The sequence below is a fragment of the Cicer arietinum genome, chromosome 3 (assembly GCF_000331145.2).
Source record: "Cicer arietinum cultivar CDC Frontier isolate Library 1 chromosome 3, Cicar.CDCFrontier_v2.0, whole genome shotgun sequence".
NCBI classification, from domain to species: Eukaryota; Viridiplantae; Streptophyta; class Magnoliopsida; order Fabales; family Fabaceae; genus Cicer; species Cicer arietinum.
Genome location: NC_021162.2, coordinates 62,036,322 through 62,056,497, shown reverse-complemented (window position 1 = coordinate 62,056,497; position 20,176 = coordinate 62,036,322). Strand labels below are relative to the sequence as shown.

At 29.6% G+C, this 20,176-nt stretch overlaps 2 protein-coding genes across 2 annotated transcripts in view; one reads left to right on the top strand and one right to left on the bottom strand.

Annotated features, from left to right (window-relative positions):
- The window catches only part of LOC101509805 (uncharacterized), a 4,352-nt gene extending 4,224 nt beyond the window's left edge, over positions 1-128 (bottom strand). The window contains exon 1 of the mRNA XM_004492784.2: positions 1-128. This exon is cut by the window's left edge and continues 63 nt beyond it. The gene's annotated coding sequence lies outside the window, so the exon portion shown is untranslated.
- Positions 129-15,037: 14,909 nt separating this feature from the next.
- LOC101509488 (isopentenyl-diphosphate Delta-isomerase I) overlaps positions 15,038-20,176 on the top strand; it is a 7,029-nt gene continuing 1,890 nt past the window's right edge. Inside the window, exons 1-3 of the mRNA XM_004492783.4 lie at positions 15,038-15,425; positions 16,561-16,616; positions 17,699-17,790. Of these exons, the coding sequence (XP_004492840.1) occupies positions 15,178-15,425; positions 16,561-16,616; positions 17,699-17,790 (396 nt within the window). The 5' untranslated portion in view covers positions 15,038-15,177. The remainder of the gene's footprint in view (positions 15,426-16,560; positions 16,617-17,698; positions 17,791-20,176) is intronic.

Here is a 20,176-nt window from a genome sequence, read left to right as displayed (position 1 = left end):
GTCTTAACTGGGTGATTGTTTGGGGAGAGAAGAAGTAGTAAAGATGGAGATTAAAAAAAACAGAGACGAAGAAGAAGAAAAGGGAACAGAACTGAGTTCGGTTACGAACGCACAGATATTTATCATCATGCGTAAAATATATATTATTATTTTTGCCATAAATTCTCTTCGTCCTTTTCCAAGCCTCCCAAAATCGAACCCGTTAAACCTAAATCCATTAATAAAATATATAGTATTATTAATAATTAAATAATTTTTTATTCTTATAAAATTTTGTTTTTTTATCTATTTAAACAAAAAATCACATTTTTTTAGTTCTACAAAATTATTTACAATTTTTTTTTAGTTTTTGTTAAATATCAAATTATAGTTTTAAAAAAAAAATTATATATATTTTTTATAATATTATAACACGTTCATCCACAAAAAATAAGTTTAAAACTGAATTTTTATATATTTATTTTAAGAAAATTTATATCAAAGATAATACATTTAAAAAATTATATTATATTCAATTTAAATTAAAAAATATTAAATTTACAGGATTGAATTTTTAATAATATTCTAAACATACTTATAAAAATATCATTCTAAAATTGAAGAGTACTTTCTTCCACTAAACACTAAATAGTTTGTAGAATAATTTTTTATAACAAAAAAATATGATTTTTTTCTATGGACTAAATAACATTTTATTTATGTAAGCAAATAATTTGTAAAAAAAAAAAAGAATAATATTATTATACTATAAAAAAACTGCATTAATTTTGTAAGAAAAAATACTATTAAATATAAACATTAGTATTGATATATTGAAAAAAATTCATGTGCATTATTATGGTAAAACAATTTTATTTGACATTGCATCTAATAACAATTATGATTACGCCACTTCACCTTATTTTAAAGATATGACATAAAAAATTATTAAATATTAGTGTAAAACTAATTTATAATGATAATACATATTCACTAAACTCGACACTATTATATTTTATTACAAAAAACAGCATTGTATTATATTATTATTAATTAATTAATTGACATATTTAGTTATAATCATCATAATTCCATTTCATTGATTCGCTAAAAATTATTAATTCAATTTATGGAAATATTCTATGAAGGATGTTCTGGCCAACGGGTCGGGTAGGGCGGTTTCGGGCCCAAAACCCCAATCGCGAGTGAGCTCTACATACCCATTTCCGTCCAATAAATAATTCGAATTAGACGGGTAACTGGTTAGGCGGTTTAGCTTTTTTTGACATGTTTGGTTTATTGGCCCAATAACATTTTTTTTTGTTAATTTTTTTTTTTTTGTCCATTCATTTTCTAGTCATTTTTTAATTAAAAAGTAAAATTTTATTTTTCCAAAACTCTATTTAACTATTCTAATTTTTTGTTTAAAATTGAACAATTTTTTCTCAATTTCTTTTTATAATGAGCATTCTAGAACTCTAATTTTTAGATGTTATAGATAAAAATAACCATTAAAGCAAAATTGATATATACCTAACCAATTTTCAAACATGTTTATAAATCTCAACATTGATATATACTCCACCAATTTATAATTGAAATGCAAATATATTTATAATTTTAACCATTAAAATGTAAACTTAATATACATTGTACATTCATGTTTATAAAATCTAAAAATCTTAAACTAAATGACCAATGTCCTTATACAAAATCAATACAAATAATATCAATGTCCACCCTTGTCATCTTTGCTGGCCAATCTAAAAAATTGAACAAAAATTAATTAGTAATCACTAATTAGAGTACAAAATAACTATGCAACAAACATAATTTAACTATTTTACTATTCTCTTTCAAATTCAACGGATGACTATAAAACAACATCAGTCTAATGCCAGCAAAACATCAAAGCAGTAGTTATAAATCATATTCATAACTATTAATTGTCTTTACAAATGCAAAAATTAAATTCATTGGAAAAAATGTAATACAAGGCTTAAAATGGAAAAAAATGTAGTACCTTTGTTTTCTTTTAACAAAGCTTATAAGACAGTAAATCTGCAAAACAATCACACTCATTAACATATAAAAAGCACACAAAAACATATAATATAAACCAATAAGCAAAGAAAATGAAATCAAAAACCAAAGAAGTTAGTCATTCCAATTAAAATTGGTAAATCTAACAAATAACAACAATGAATATATTAATATTTAATTTTACCTCTCAAATATGTGAAAAACACACAAATATATGGAAAACACAGAGACAAAACTATGGAAAACATTAAGCAAACATAATGAAATAAAAAAAAAAAACGTTAGTTATATAAATTAAAATCAGTAAATAAATAAAAAACAATAAATGTATTATGATTGTGTATCACCTATAAAATATGGAAAATGCATAAGTCTACTTGAGTATTTTCACAACAATCTAAATCAAATAAGCATATAAAATAAAAGCAAATACATTGTTAGTCAAACCCTACCAAAAAAATGACATGCAAAAAAAAAAATTATTAACACAACAACTTAAACAAGACTCATATAGTTTAAAACATGAAATCATATAGTTTAAAAAAAAATAAGTGATAAAAACTGAACGAGTATCCTTTGTTTCACGTTGATGACGGTTGCTCCTTTAACGGTTGAGCGACAGAGAGCCACGAGTGAATCGTTGAAGATGATAATCGAGACTTTGAGTGTGGGAGAGAGGGAAATGTGAACGATTGAAGTGGAAGTGAGAGAGAAACTAATGAGAGGAGGGTTGTGAAAGTGGGCGACCATTGAAAGTGAAATGTTGGCTAGGGTTTAGAAAAATGACAATAAAACATACATACATCATCACCGTGATTAGGGATGGGAATAGGCTAGAACGTTCTCAGGGGCGGTCTGGCCTACTTATGGTCTGGTTTGGCCTGTTCTATTTAATAAAAAAGTTAGACTCATGCTGTTTTTAAAGTCTATTTATTTAAATAGGTCAGACTCAGACTTATTAAAAAAACCTATTAGGTCTGACAGACCGACCTATATATATTTTATTATTTATTAATATTATTTATTGTTATTATTATATTAATAATATTATTTCATATTTTAAATTCTATCAATTAGACAATCACTCAGTAAACATTATATATTTAGTAGTTGTTCCATATTCGGTAACGATTTCATATTTGGTAGTCGTTCTATATTCGGTAACTGTTCAATTAGTTAATCATTCAATAGTCGTTCCATATTTGATTAAGAGGTAATAATAAGTGCGTTTGTTTCAGGAAAAAAAAAGATCTATTATTTGACACCAAACATTATTTTTTAGGGTTTAAAGGATGTTTGTTTCAAATTTTATTAAAATTATTTTGTTAGAAAAATTATTTTTTGTTTAATATATATAGATATGTACATTGATATTGGTATGTGGAGAACATCATGTAGTATTAGTAGAGTATTGAAATGTTTTAATGTGTATAAGAATTTTAAATAGGCTTCCATGTCAGGTCAGATTTCTCAAAAGTTCAGGTCACGCCGAAAAAAAAGCCTATGATAGGCCGTGGGTCAGACTTAGGCCTAAAAAATAAATCGTATGCCAGACTCATGCCTTTTTATGACTTATTCCCACCCCTAATCGTGATCAACAGTAATAAAAAATAAGGATACATACAATTAAGAACAAGTCAACAAATTATAAAAAAATCAGTACAATAAAAATCATCATTACATATAAAAAAATCAGTAGATAAAAAAAAAAGTAAATAAATACAAATTGTTTATTAACAACCCCAAACCATCAAATTGAATAAAAAGATTTATAACAAAGTTGAAAAAAAAAAAGTTGAAAACCTAACCCTAATCATGCAAAAAAAAAAAAACTAAATCAAAATCTTAATACATAAAACAACATGCAAAAAGAAAAAAAAATCAAACTCTAGAAAATCAAAAAACAGAAGCAATAGTTAAATAAAAATCCTAATCATAATAAAAAGAAATAAAAACCCTAATACAATGCAAAATAGATTAGAAAAAGATTAACATGTTTAACACAATAGAGATGAAAAATGCTATTTTTAAACACGAGATTGAAAATGCTAACAAAGAGGAAAATGTTTAGAACAACAAAGACGAAACTAACAATGCGAAATAGATTAGAAAAAGATTAACATGTTTAACACAATAGAGATGAAAAATGTTATTTTTAAACACGAGATTGAAAATGCTAATAAAGAGGAATATGTTTAGAAAACAAAGACGAAACTAACAATCAGAAACAAAACTAAGAAGAAACTAACAAAAACGAAACTAGCAAAGACGAAACTAACAGATTTAAAACAACAAAGACGAAAAAAGACAGTTTTTTAAAACTAGATTAAAAAGTTTAGAATGAAAAGTTAGAGAATTGAGACATAAGAGGTAATAAGTGATAACCTAGAGTGGACGTTGACCGCCACTGACCACCGTTGGCTGTCGTTGAGGCTTAAAGGAATTAGGGTTTGTTGGTGTGAAGAACTCGAGTTCGTGAGAGGATAATGATGATGGTGAGAGAGTGAAATTAGTTTGTGGGTGAGATTGTGATACTTTAATTGAAATTAGGGTTGAGTTATATTAGTGGGCCAAATCAAATTGGGCTTGGTGAACTCAGTCCAACACTTAATAATAAATACTATAAACTGTTATCGGGCGGGTCGGTCACCGCCGATCCAAAATCCATGACCCGAACCAGCCCGTGTCTACCCTATTGAACCCTTCAATTCTACTCGTATGACCCATTGGGCCCAGTCTGACCCGCCCAATTCACCTCACCCGTTGCAGGCCGGGCGGTATTGGACGGGCCCATCTCATTTGTCCAACGCTAATGTTCAACAACCCCAAAAAGCAAACTACTTACAGGAACTTCCTATAGGGAGTAGAAATTTCCAAAAGTGTTATTCTAGTAGTTTTTTTTTTTTTATCTCTTGTGAGCAAATAATGAAAGTTGGATAAACAATCACCATACCATATTTTATTAGTATTCAATTCAAACTTTGTTAAGATACAAAATAAGGTCCAAAAAAGCCCACCTAAAAGGCCCAATTATGCCTAAAAAAAACTTACATTTTTAAAACCCCACAAAAGTTTACAAAAAAAAAACTAGTACGTGGATTCCAACTTAGTCTTTTTGATGCACACACTATCTAATTTTTTACATCCTAAAGCTATTATAACATATTAACAATACAAGTCTTAAACTCGTACACATCTTAATTATTTAAAGTCTACTTTCGAATATTCACTTTATCTATTCTCTCCATACTTGCTGACACCTCAACAAAGTTTGAATTATCTCATTCAAAATTCAAGTCAAGCATGTTAGATATTATTTGTTTGAAGTAGTCTTTGTTTTACTTAATAAGTCCTAATATCTAGGAGAATATATCTCTTGAATAAAATATAGTTTGTTTAGTTTCAAATTATAATCACCGTGTTATAGGTTTGAAAAGTGTGGTCTGTTATTTCCCTTATGTTTTGTAAAGACTATAAGTAGCCATTTTGCTGAAGTTAATAAAACAATTCTTCCAGCTAATTTATAGTATATAAATATCAACATTTTGATACCAGAGCTTCATAAGGGGCCTGGTTGAGTGTGTGAGGGTGTGTAAAAATTTAAAGATAAACACGAGAGTTTGTGTGAGTTAAACACAAATAGATCAAAATGTCAACTTCATAAAAGTTTGTGCAACCATCCATTATGAGGCTCGATGGCCATTATGATTTTTGATCATTGACAATGGATAACTTTATGAGGAGCAAGGAGATGTGGAGCCTAATAGATGAATGGATTCTTGCACCTACAATTGGAGCAGCAGCGAGTGAAACGCATAGGAATACTGTATAAGAGGTCAAACTCAAAGATTTTAAGGTCAATAACTTCTTGTTTCAGGCATTGATATAGAAATCCTATAAACAATCCTCGACAAGGAGACGTCAAAGGCAATTTAGGACTCTATGAAACAGAAGTATCAAGGGTTTACGAAGGTGAAAATGGCACAACTTCAAGCATTTAGAAAGGGAGATTGAGTTGCTTGCCATGAAAGAACGAGAGAAGGTAATACCTCAATTTTGTCCATAATTCAAATACAAAGTATATCTGTCTACAAATTGTAATACATTTAACATTAAAAATACAATAAAATAAAACAAATAAAAAAGGAAGTCCCACTCTATCTTTCGATGCTTTGTTTCGCGTGTGAGGTGTGCCGCGTGCAGAACCATGTTTCCTGCTTACTCACGTGCTTTCTATGCGCTCTATCTTTCTCTGCACTCTATCTGTTTATTTTATTTTATTACAATCTAATAATGGTATTAATTTTATCATGTTGAATACTCAATCAAAAAAGACCGGCCCCTAGTTTCCTTAATTGTACTAGTTTGCTTGATGTGGTTGCCAAACCAGGATAAATTCCAGAACTTAATTTATATGATGAACACAACCCTTCCCCTTAAATGTATCAAACTAATTTATATGATGAATACAACTCTTCCCCTTAATTGTATCAGTTTGCTTGATGTAGTTGTCAAACCAGTGTAAAATACATAAATTAATTTATACGATGAACACAACCCTTCCTCGTTTTAGCCTATATATTGGAAGAGAAAAAAAATCAAAAGAGGGAGAGATAAAAAAACAATCACAAGATAAAAATTGGGAGATTTTTCATTTCTTGTTTTTTCTGTTTCTAAAAAACAATAGAAAGAGAGAGTGTTACCACAAAGAAAAGAAAAGAAGATCTACCATCAGGTTGCTTCCCGTGAACCATAGCCTTCAAGTCAATTCTAACAACAACACGAAAATGGTATTTTCCCATTCTTTGCTCTCTTGTTCAATATCAGAGAATAATTTTATGTTTGTGAATAATTTCTGATGTATAGAATCTGTTTGTTGCTACGCTGAAACTGGTTTTGCTAAGCCCCTTTTGAAATTTGCTTGTTGGTCTTTTGAAATTTGCCTGTTTTGTCTGATGCATCGTAGCGTGTCTTATCTATATTCACGCCAGGCTGTCAACTATTTCACATTGACTATTTAGTTCTATTACATTTAATAATAATAATAATAATAATAATAATAATAATAATAAATAATAATAATAATAATAATAATAATAATAATAATAATAATAATAATTTTTCTTTCTCTTCCAAATCTTCATGATAATCATAATAATGCTAATTAATATAAGTAATTATCGATATAATTAAATGACAATAAATATAATTTATTTCATATTATAATAGATTTTTCTTTTTTTGGATGGTGCTATTTAATATTAAAATAATTTTTATTTCTTCACTTATTAGATTAAAAAAAAATAGTTTAAAAGAGGATTATATTTGTAATTAGTTTCAAAATATTTTTTAGATTAAGTTAAAGTCCATATGTTTTTCTTTTTGCTTTTATTCTCTTGTTTATTACTAATTTTATTTTGAATTTTTGTTAAAACTTGTTTAATATTTAATATATTTTTTAAAAAAATAAAATAAAATAATAACAAATATTTCATTAAAAATTAACTAGATGTGACATTTTTTTAATCTTTGAGTTATTAGAACACAAATTGTGACAATTTGATGATTCTAAATCTCATATTCACAAATAAATAAACTAAAAATCATAAACAAATTAATCATAAAAATTATTTAAAGTTAATTAAAAATGACATTTTGATCCCTGAGTTGCATAATATAAATTATATGTTTTGATAGATTTAAAATATATTTTTATAAATGAATAGATTAAAAATCAACCCTTTTAAAATTTAAGTAGATCTGTTTTTTTAATCTTGAAATTGTTAAGACCCAAGTCGTACTACTTGGTCTTCTTGAAACTCTATTTTAAAAATAATAAAATATTCTTAAGACGGTTAAATTAGATGTGACATCTTTTTACTCGTTGAATTTTGAGACACAAGTTGTACAACTCGATCGTCTTAAAATTCATATTTTAAAATAATTATTCAAATCAAACAAGTTTTTTTTTTATGTTCGTCAAATTTAACTTTTTAATAACAAAAATACAATTTATTTAAAAGCAATCAATCCATCCACATTTTCTACCAAGAACTACGTAGCTTTGATTTATCCATCGCACCGGGAGATACATAGGAGCAAGATCACACTCTTGTCAAGCACACTAATAAAAACTTTCTTTTTTTTTCTACTCTTTTTAACACACTTTTACCTCAAAAATCACATTTATAAAAAACAATTTATATTCATATTTAATAATAAAGAAAAATAAATATATTTAAGTTGATATAATTTTGCACAATTAATTAAAGGTAACCGTATTTTAACGGATGTCGTAGGGTGCTAATACATTCCCTACGCATAATCGACTTCCGAACTCAAAATCTGGTTTCAAATACCATTTTTACATTTTTTTTGGATTTTCCAATATTTTCCCTATTTTAAAATAAATTTTGGTGGCGACTCCATTGAATTCGATGAAAACTCGAAATTTTAGGCCGCGACATGTAACACTTTCATGGGATGAACCTTGACTGTGGTGAACAATATAAAGTCAAATGGTCAGACAATGGAGCAGAGTATCGTGGTTAGTAAAATACTTAGATAATTGATGGCAAAGTTCAATATGTTTCTTGTTCAATTGAAGAGTCAAATGATCTAAGTACTTTGAGCATTGATGAATTGAATGGTATAACTCATTAATATCTGATGTTTATTATATTCTTGAGTTTAAAAACAATTTGTTAAGCATAAGACGACTTCAATATAAGGGGTTGGCCATTTTGATTCGGGGTGGAACTTGCAAAGTATTCCATCCTAGGAGGGGATTAATTACGCAAACTGATATGAGTGGGAACATAATGTTTTATTTGTTAGCTTCTATGGCATAAAAAAATTATGTGTTTACAAGCTGAAGTTGTATCAAAAACATAAGCTCACATATGGCATTCTCGTTTTTGGCACTTGAACCACAATGGACTACAGACGCTTTCTTACAAGAAGATGGTGGTTGGTTTACCCTCTCTGAAGTCTCCAAAGAAAATATGTACTACATGTTTAACTGGCAAGCAACATAAAGAGTCTATACTGATGAAGAGCTTGTGGAGGGCGTCAAAGCAACTTCGGCTAGTGCATTCAGATATTTATGGTCCTCTCAAGCTATCTTCAAACAGTGGCAAGAGGTACGCCTTAACTTTTATTGATGATTTTACTCGTAAAACTTGGGTTTAATTCATACATGAGAAATTAGAAGCTTTTGTTACATTCAAAAATTATAAAGCTAGTTTTGAAAAGGAGATAAGTGCATACATAACTTGTTTGAGGATAGATAGGGGTGGTGAGTTCATCTCAAATGAGTTTGGAGAGTTTTGTCAATCACAGGGCATCAATAGACAATTAATGACAACTTATACTCCTCAAGTGAGTGTGGAATATTTTCGAATTTTCGGATGTATTGCACATGTCCATGTACCAAATCAAAGAAGGAGTAAGTTGGATGATAAGAGCAAAAAATGTGTTTTCTTAAGAGTCAACGACGAGTCCAAGGTGTAGAGGTTATATAATCCTGTCTTAAAGAAGATCATTGTCGACAAGGATGTAGTATTTGAAGAAGAATAATGTTGGGATTGGGGAAAACAGAGGAAGAAATCAAGCAATATATATTAGAATGTGAAGATGAAGATGAAAGCGATGGACATGATAACCAGAATGAAGAAGAAAATGGTGTAGCAGGTTCAAATAATTTGGGTAGCAGTTCAAATAGCAACCTGACATATTCACCTTCAAATGAGCCAAATTATAATACACATGGAGAATTGGCTGAAGGAAATGGTGTAAAAGAAAGAATATCATCGAGTTGGATGACAAATTATGAAACAGACGAATGATTATCTGAATAAGAAAACTTGAATGCAATGATGCTGATGACTGAGAATGATCCAATTACATTTGGAGAATCAATGAAAAGTAGGAAATGGGGGGAAGCAATAACTTCATAAATTGAAGCCATATAGAGGAATCAAACGTGGGAACTCATCATGCTGTCTAAAGGTTTCAAACCCATCAGAGTCAAATGGGTTTTCAAAACTAAGCTTAACGAAGATGGGGATGTGGAAAAGTTCAAAGCGAGGTTGGTGGCAAAATGGTACCCACAACGCTACATAGTAGATTACACTTAAGTGTTTGCTCCAATGGCAAGACCTGACACCATTTGTGTGATACTTGCAATGACTGCTCAATTCAGTTGGGAGTTTTTCCAACTTGATGTGAATAGTACTTTTCTTCACAGAGAGCTCAAGGAGGAAGTATTTATGCAGCAACTCGAGGGTTTTATAAAGAAAGGAGAATAAGAGAAAGTTTATAGAGTGAATAAAGCATTATATGGCCTTAAACAGGCGTCGCGAGCTTGGTACAACAGAATTGACGCTTATTTTGTGCGTGAAGGTTTTGAGAGGTGTCCTAGTGAGCACACACTGTTCACAAAGTCGAAAGGAGGTAAAAATTTAGTAGTAAGTCTTTATGTTGATGACTTGATCTTTATTGGGAATGATACAAGCATGTGTAATGATTTTAAAAAATCAATGATGTTGGAGTTTAATATGTCTGACATGGGGAGGATGAAACATTTTCTCGGAGTAGAGGTTAGACAACGTTCAGATGGAATTTTCATTTGTCAAATAAGGTATGCACGAGACGTGTTAGCGAGGTTTGGCATGAAGGATAGTAATGTCGTGAAGAATCCAATAGTGCCAGGTACAAAGTTGTCCAAAGACGATATTGGAGTTGGAATCGATGAAACTCTATTCAAGCAAGTGGTTGGAAGCTTTGTGTATTTGACTGTAACTATGTCTGACTTGATGTATAGCGTTAGTTTGATAAACAGGTTCATGTCCAATCTCGCTATGTCTCATTGGGTTGTGGCAAAAAGAATTTTAAGGTATTTAAAAGATACAACTGATGTTGTAAATTTTTATAAGAAAGGAGAAAGCAGCTTGCGACTCATAGCCTTTACAGACAATGATTATGTTGGCGACTTAGATGATCAGATAAGTTATTTTGGGTTTGTATTTATGTTGGGGTCTAGAGCTGTTTCTTAGTCCTCAAATAAACAATTGGTGGTTGCTATTTCTATCACATAAGCGAAGTATATAGCAGCACCATTGTGTGTTTGTCAGTGTGTTTGTCTCATAAAGGTGTTGGAGAAACTTGAAGTTGAAGAGAACGAGGGTATTGAAATCATGTGTGATAACAACTCCACTATTCAGTTGTCTAAGAATCCAGTGTTTCATGATAAAAGCAAACACATTGATGTAATATTCCATTTTATAAAGGACTTGGTGAATTATGGAGTTGTTGAGCCGAGTTATTGCAAATCTCATGATCAAATTGTAGATATTATGACAAAATCGTTAAAGCTAGAGCAATTTAAGAAGCTTTGTGGCATGCTTGAAGTGACTGGTGTTACTAAATTAAGCTATGTGCAGATGCATTAGCTTAAGGGATGGATTGTTAGATATTATTTGTTTGAAGTAGTATTTGTTTTACTTAATAAGTCCTAATATCCAGAAGAATATATCTGTTGAATAAGATAGAGTTTGTTTAGTTTCAAATTGTAATCACCACGTTATATGCTTGAAAAGCGTGGTCGATTATTTCCCTTCTGTTTTGTAAAGACTCTAAGTAGTCATTTTGCTGAAGTTAATAAAACAATTTTTTCAGCTAATTTATAGCCCCTAAATATCCACAAAGCATTCCACCAACCTATCTCACATACAAAGTAACTACATTACTATTTTTTTTTAGTACATTCAATTTTGTCAATCATCCCCATTTAAAATTTTATCACCATCGAAGAAAAAAATAACTTGTTAAGACTTATTTGATGAAGATTATTTAAGAGCTCTTTTACTTCTTAACTTTTTTTCATTCTATAGCTATAAGCAAAACATTATTCTCATTGTATTGAAAGAAGAGCTATATATTTTAAATCTCTCCTTTTTTCACCTACTAATTATGACTATTCATTAACTTTTGAGAGTTTTTTTTCACCTCTTAATATTTTATAGATTTGTAAATTCGGATGTATATTTTGATTAAAAAAAAAACACCTTGAAATTAACTAGTTTAAATCTATATTTTATAAAATTTTAATAACATAGAGGAAGAAATGATCCAAAATATACATGAATGAAGTATATTTTAGACATAATCTAGGCCCAAAATATCGTTATTCACGCACACATCCTGCGCGACAACATGTCCGCCCACAACTTCCGTTGGGCCGGCCACCATTAGTGTAGCCCACTTCGCCTATACTTGGGCTTCACCGTTAGAATCACGTGCACCAGACACCACTACATACAAGTCAACATGTACACCCTCTCACCATGTTTTATTTTTATATAAGTAAGTAAAGGGGAAATCAATCCTCATTTTCCACGAGTTCCAATTAAAAAAAGTAAGGCATTTTTTTCCGAATAAAAAATCAACTTATGGTTTTGTACCATAAAAAAGTCACTCATTAGTCTTGAAAAAATAAAAAGATATCATATCAGCCATTATTCATTACTTTATCAAACACGTTTGCCTCGCGCACCAGCTAGAATGATTCACGAGCACAAATGAAAGAACTGTCATTTAGTGCATTTTCTATGCTATCTAACTACATTGGAGATATATATTTATATGATTTATAATTTGAGTTTTATGTTTTACATTTTTTTTTATTATATTCACTTTTACATTTTTACGTGAATATCTATTTAAATATAAATTAATTTGTATTTAAATATTTTTAATTATATATATATATATATATATATATATGTGTGTGTGTGTGTGTGTAAATTCAACTAACTGTTTAATGTATTCACTTTGTCCCAAAATAAGTGTTAAATTTGTAAAAATATTTTGTCCCAAAAAATTTACTGTTTTAAAATTTTAATTATATTAACTAACTAATATCATGTACATCATTTGTATTCATTATTTTTAATTTTATATTTATGGTAATTGAAATATATTAATAATTAATAAAAATAGTTTAATAAAATTATTATTTTTCTTATTTTTTAATTTATATAAAATAAACAAGTGAAGCATTTATTTTGAGATATATGAAATAGGTTGATACACTTCCAATTGAATATGGTTTTTTGGACTAGAGTACAAACTAAAAGTCAAATGATGAAATATTTGTTGTAAAATTGCCTCGGCAATAACTCACGACCAAGTGCAAGAACTTAAGGATTTATTCTTCCGATGAGGGCAAATTCCTAGAGTATAACATGTCCTTTTATACTCCTTAAATGTTAAAAAGATTTAGTCGTATTTCCAAAATCTAATCATAAGTTTTCTTTTTTTTCAATTAAAGAGGAGCGATTGAAAATTATTTTTTGATATAAAATTATTCATTTAAGTCATTTTTCTTATTTTGTGTTATGTTAATGTTTTACATAATAATTTAAATGTTCTTAATTTATTCGCATATTTATCTTTTATGTATTTATTAAATTTGAGTCAAATATTCAAGAAAAGTAGCGATAAGTAGAATAATGAATAATAAAGTAGTACATTGATCAAGTCAGATATAAAATAAATATTAAAATGATTGACCAAGTAATTACTACACCAAATAAGAAAAATGAAATAATTTTTGTAATAAAACATAATCCGATATTTGACTATATTTTAAACTTTTAAAATAAAATCAAAATTTACAAACAATATGGTGTATGAGTATACATATTTCTTTTTACAAAAAAATAACATGATCGATGGCCTGAGTGTTGCAAAATAGGATTTGTCAAATGTATTCGTAGAATATTACTGGGTTTATATAATTTTTTCCTGATTCGAGTTCCGCTAATATTTTTAGTAGTGGATAAATATAAATTAATTTAAGTATTTATAGGTTTTAAAGTTTTTCTATTTTAAATTGTGATATAATTCATTCGTCTTAAAATTTTCGTTATAGAAAATAAGAGTATTATCTTGAGTTTATAAAAATAAAATATTACTTTGAGTTTAATTTTATTGTACTGCATTTAAGAGCAAATTATTTTTCACAATTAATTTTGGTTTACTGTATGTATTCTTTCTATTTTTATTAAATAGATTCAAAATAGCGAAAAGCATAATTTAAATTTTGATCGATAAAAAATTATTTTAATCAGAATTTAAAATAGATTATTCGGAATGAGTCATCATTAACTATAACTTGTTAATCACTTAAATTTAAAATTAATTTAATATAAATAATTTTATCTTAACATCCAATAAAAAATTATTATTTTGCTGTTATTTTAAATTGTAATTATATGTGTTTTTTACAAAATTATAATATTTTGTTAGACCTCGATTAGACCTATAATGAATCTATAAAATTCCAAAAAATATTTATCCTAAAGATTTAATGTCATATTTTGGTTGTGTGCAATTCTTAAAAACAATTAGTTGAGTTAGCTTTAATGACAAATTAGTATTATTTACTAAAATACTATTAATAATTGTAGCTAGTAGATTAAATTCTTTTAAGCAAAAACATAATGCAAAAAGGTGACATTCCAATTATGTTGCCACTCAAAGTCAATCACTTAATCACTTATTATTTGCAACACTTTAAATTATTATTAAAAAGGAAAGAAAACAAGCTATATACCAGAATCCTAGAAAAAAACAATTAAAATTGATACAAACTATTTTCTTGTTAAAAACCTTACTAAAAAAATAAAAATAAATAAAATCATTGTAAAGGAAAAAGCAGAGCATTAAACAACTAAAAAAATAAACAAAATCTATATTTATGAATACTAATTATGTTTTTATTGAAAACATTGTAGAATGAATAATATCCTGCTAAATTAGCAATGTTGTTAACACATTTATTACATTATCTAAAAACATGACAGATAATCAGTAAACATATAATGAATTGTGTAAGGATGGTATGACTAAAAATACTTTATTTTAATGGTAAAAAAGAAATTGTATATAAAGTGACACATGAAATGAATTATGTTAATACTAGTACTTTGTTGACCGTGCAAAGATGAATGCAAATAAAACTCATGGTACTAATAACGTAAAAAAGTAGTATAGTTGTCTTAAATAAAAGAAAAATGTTTGGTAAGAAGCGAAGAAAGCTTAAGACGTTGGATTATTAATTAATTAACTAACCTAAGAATCGATGAGAAAATGAGAATGGCGCAGTCCTTGATCGTCGTGACTCTCAGCCGGCAAGTGTTTAAAAGGACCACATTCTTCTCTCACTCTCTCCCTCCTTCTTCATCTTCTTCTCTCAGATCTCCTTTTTCTTTCGTTTTTTTCAACCGAAAGATCCCTCTCGCTGCTTCTTTATCTTCTCAAGCTACCATGGGCGAAACTACCCTCGCCGTTGATCCAGGCATGGACGCCGTCCAGCGCCGTCTCATGTTCGAAGACGAGTCCGTTTTCCCATCCCTCTCACTCTCATTATTTCATTTATTTCTGTTATGATTTCTCTCACTTTATTATTTTTAAATGTTGTTTTTTCAATTTTTTTTGTTTTATTTTATTTTTTTTTAAAATTGAACTTTTAGGTATTTTAATTTATTGGCGTTGGATTTGAATTGTATTCGTAGTGCTTGTTTATGTTTGATTTACGGTAGGACGTGTTGCGCTGTGTTTACTTAATTGAATTATTATTAGTTGAGCTACGCTAGATAGAACACACTAACTACTACAGTAATATTTGATTATAAGGAAAACAAAGAAGCTGCATTATTTATATAATATTAAGAATTATAATTATTTATTTTTAATTAAGAAATTTTCAAAAGTTTGATGTTAATCTAAATTTATTCTGAGCTAATTCAAATTAAAGGTGTATCTGAGCTACCATCAGCAAGCATGAACTGCTTATATGCCTTCTGCTTCTGGTGAATGGCATCAGCACTTTGGGTGTCCCTTGCACTACCGTGATGATGAGTTTCAAAAAAACGTAGCGGAACATTAATTACTATAAAATTTTGATTTGCAGGTGTGAGTTAGGGTTCAGTTAGACAAGTTGCCCACTGCTCTTGGTATTTTTTTTACTTGGTCATTGAGTCTCTTTGACACAGGTTCTTCAGTTTTTGGAATTTTCAGTTTGTTCATTTATAATATTTGCTCTATTGAGCTTTTCCAACTTTTTTGGGTTACTTTTGGAGTGTAGAAAGCATAGATCTAGGATTTGAGTTTTTTTTACTATCTGATAATATGTCTGTGAATGGGAATGGCTTTTCTTTCTTGAGGTTTATGTGTAATTTTCTTGTGATAATGCTCAGCTAACGTAAGCTTGTTTGTCGACTAAATGACTAAGTATGTATTCATCCTTCACTTAATTTTGAATATATTGTGATCTTTCATGGGTGGATATTCCTTTCTTGTGGACTTTACATACAAGTTTTTTTCCTTCAATTTTCCGGATCTGTTTATATTAGCTTTCGTTTTTTTTACTCAATATATTAGATTTCCTAACTTCCACTTTTACTAAAGCATCATATATTTCTTCCTCTTGCACGGAGTTTGTAATTGTTTTTTGTTTTTGAACTTTTGCAGATGCATTTTAGTGGATGAGAATGACCGTGTGGTAGGTCACGACTCTAAATATAACTGTAAGTGGACTTTCCATTTTGAAATCTTAGGTAGTGTGCAATTGCAAGGATTCACATTGTTTGTCCGCAAATATCCTTTTTTGGTACTTCGATACCTTGTAATTCGTATGGTGTTAAGAATATATACTTTATTTATTGTTTGTAAAAGTTGATGTTATGATATAGCTGGCCTGCTGGGGTGTATTATCATTTTTTTTTTAAATGAAATGAAAAATGTTAGTCCTCATCACTCCACTCCTTAACTCGCTTATCCCAACTATCAAGCCAACCTTATAAGCAGACTCTAATGTGATGACTTGATAAGTATGATTAAATAATATAAATAATATTTAAATAATGAATGTTACCATTGAGGATCATAATGTAATATGTAATGTCCGTGTTTAAAGAAATATACTTTCTTGGAGTAAACAGAATGAAATCTAACTTATTTATTGTATAGATTGGTTTGTAATTAGTAAATGTGTTTATTACCTGTGTTTTTTGGATTAAATTATCAACTTGCAGTATATTTGCACGTTGTGTTGTGTACTCGTGTATGCACTCGCATACAGAATACACACATATTTACTATAGTTCATTCTGATCCCCATCATAAATCTTTGATAATTTTGTATTGTGTATTCTTGATACATACTCATAACCGTACCATACCTACGTAACACAATATTCATACTAGTATACTGCATTCTACAAGTTGTTTGCAAAGTTTTCGGTAATTTTCCGTGAACAAAAGTCGATAAGAAGAGTAATTTTATTAATAATTTATAACCTACTAGAACTAGTCACTAATTTTAATGCAAACAAGCTGCTTAACAGGCCTAAAAGAACGGCAACTTTTAAATTTTTATATGGCCCATATTATGGTAGCTTTTGAGCAAATTGATATGTGGGAGCCTAAAATAAAAATGCAAATTTCCGGTGCCTCTGTGGATTTTGACTTCCTGAAATAAAAATATTGGTCTTGAGATATGTGGAATGCTGCAATTAGGTATCAAAATTTCTATTTTGTTGTTATTGTTGATCCTCCTCTGCCCATATATTCTGTTCATTCATTATTTTGAGCTTCAACAATTTTATAGGTCACTTGATGGAAAAGATTGAATCTGAAAATTTGTTGCATAGAGCTTTCAGTGTATTCCTGTTCAACTCAAAGTATGAGTTGCTTCTTCAGGTATGCCTTTATTTATTTTTTAATGTGATGTCCGACAACTTGTTTTAATGTAAAACTATTAATTTCAAAGCAATCAAGCAGAATTGTGTTAGGTACTGAATTTGGATCAGAACAGGAAGGTTAAAGAAAGAACAAATAGAGAACTCTTTATTGAATAATCACATTGGTTCTCTGGATCAGTGGAAACAGCGAAATATGAATCCAAATGATTACACAGAGAAATTCGAATCCGAATGCTTACAAAGAATACAAAGAATACCCATGATTCGAATCCTCGTCTCTCCCACCCTGAACAAATTGACCAACCAAATATCTTCCCATACATTCTGGACCTCTATTTATAGAGTGCTAACTAGTTAACTACTCTATCAGCTTTCCTAAGTCCTAACAAGACCTGCCTGTAACTAACAATGCCTAACTAATGGAGTTGCATTCTTGATTTCGTAGCCCAACTGATGTAATCTTTCCTAATTGGGCACGGCACTAACATATTGGAACCTCATTTATTGTATCACATTTTTATCCTTGTGCGTCAAATTTCTTGGTATAACTAGTTATTATGTGTATCTTTATTCCATATTTTGTTTCAATGTTTTGTAGACACTGATTAGAGACTTTTTAGTTTTACATCTGCATTCAAATCACTAGGTAGCCTAAAGACCTAGTGCTCAATATTTAAAGGGAAAACAGCTATTTGCTGTTAACTACTTCGGTAAAGCCTTTTGTAATGGATTTGGTGGCTTATTCTCAGAAGGCCAACAAGAAAATAGAGAAATAGTTTGGTCATTTGTTGAAGGTTCTGCAAACAAATAATTGAGTGACAATTATTGTAGTAAACATCATTTTGTGACTAGTTGTATTTGTTGAAAGTGTGAGAGATTTTAGAGAAAAGGAGGAGAGAAAATAATAAGAGTTTGGATATTATTGATAATAGCTTTATGCTGACTTGATTACAATAGACTCAATACTAATCTCTATTTATAGAGAAACATAGCCTAAATCCTAAATTAGGAATAAATCATAATAATAATAAGAGATATTTTAAGATATCTCTATAATTATAAATTGATCCTAAGAAATAATTTAAGATACTCTAATATAATATAAAAGATATTATAAGATATTTTTTAATATTCTAACACTCCCCCTCAAGCTAAAGCTTACTGAGCTTTAGCTTGCTACAAGAAAATATTTTGCTCCACAAAATAATAAAAAATATGGAGAGGCAACTCAGGGATGCATGCGAAGTCGGAGAGAATTGCTATAAATATAGCCTAGCCAGATAGTCTGATTAATCATCAGCCTGAGAGAAATTCATGGAAGGCAATTGAAAAAAGCAAGCTCCGTTCTTCTAAAAAACTGCATTTGGAAGCTTCAAACCAATAATAATGGAGAGGCAACTCAGGGATGCATGCGAAGTCGGAGAGAATTGCTATAAATATAGCCTAGCCAGATAGTCTGATTAATCATCAGCCTGAGAGAAATTCATGGAAGGCAATTGAAAAAAGCAAGCTCCGTTCTTCTAAAAAACTGCATTTGGAAGCTTCAAACCAATAATAATGGAGAGGCAACTCAGGGATGCATGTGAAGTCGGAAAGAATAGCTATAAATATAGCCTAGCCAGATAGTCTGATTAATCATCAGCCTGAGAGAAATTCATGGAAGGCAATTGAAAAAAGCAAGCTCCGTTCTTCTAAAAAACTGCATTTGGAAGCTTCAAACCAATAATAATGGAGAGGCAACTCAGGGATGCATGTGAAGTCGGAAAGAATAGCTATAAATATAGCCTAGCCAGATAGTCTGATTGATCATCAGCCTGAGAGAAATTCATGGCAGGCAATTGAACAAAGCAAGTTCCGTTCTTCTAAAAAACTGCATTTGGAAGCTTCAAACCATAATAATGGAGACTCAAAATATTTAAACTTAAATCTGCTTCAAGGAGAGAGAGGCGTGCTTCAAGGAGAGAAAGGCAAGGCTAGTGCATCTGGGACAAATTGCCAAGGTAAAGTAAGTCATGAAAATAAAAGGCACCGTTAGAATAACCACTAACGGAAAAAGTCACCACTAATATAATTCATATGTGGAAAAAGGGACACCACTGAAATGATCGTCAGTGGGAATAAAAGCCACTTTTATAATATATTAGTAAGAACTAAATTGCATGACAAACACCGAAGAAGAAGCAGCGCGACTCTAATGAAACAAAGTCATGATCAATCAACGTAATAAGAAAATGCGTCCAAAACAGGAGAGATAACGGCTGTTTGAACAATCACACATATTTTCGCTGATCAAAATTGGAGAGTAAGGGCAAATCTGAAACCATCAAAGAGAGAATAATCGTGCACCAAGAAGAATCCCATCAGTTGAATTGCAAATCTTCCAA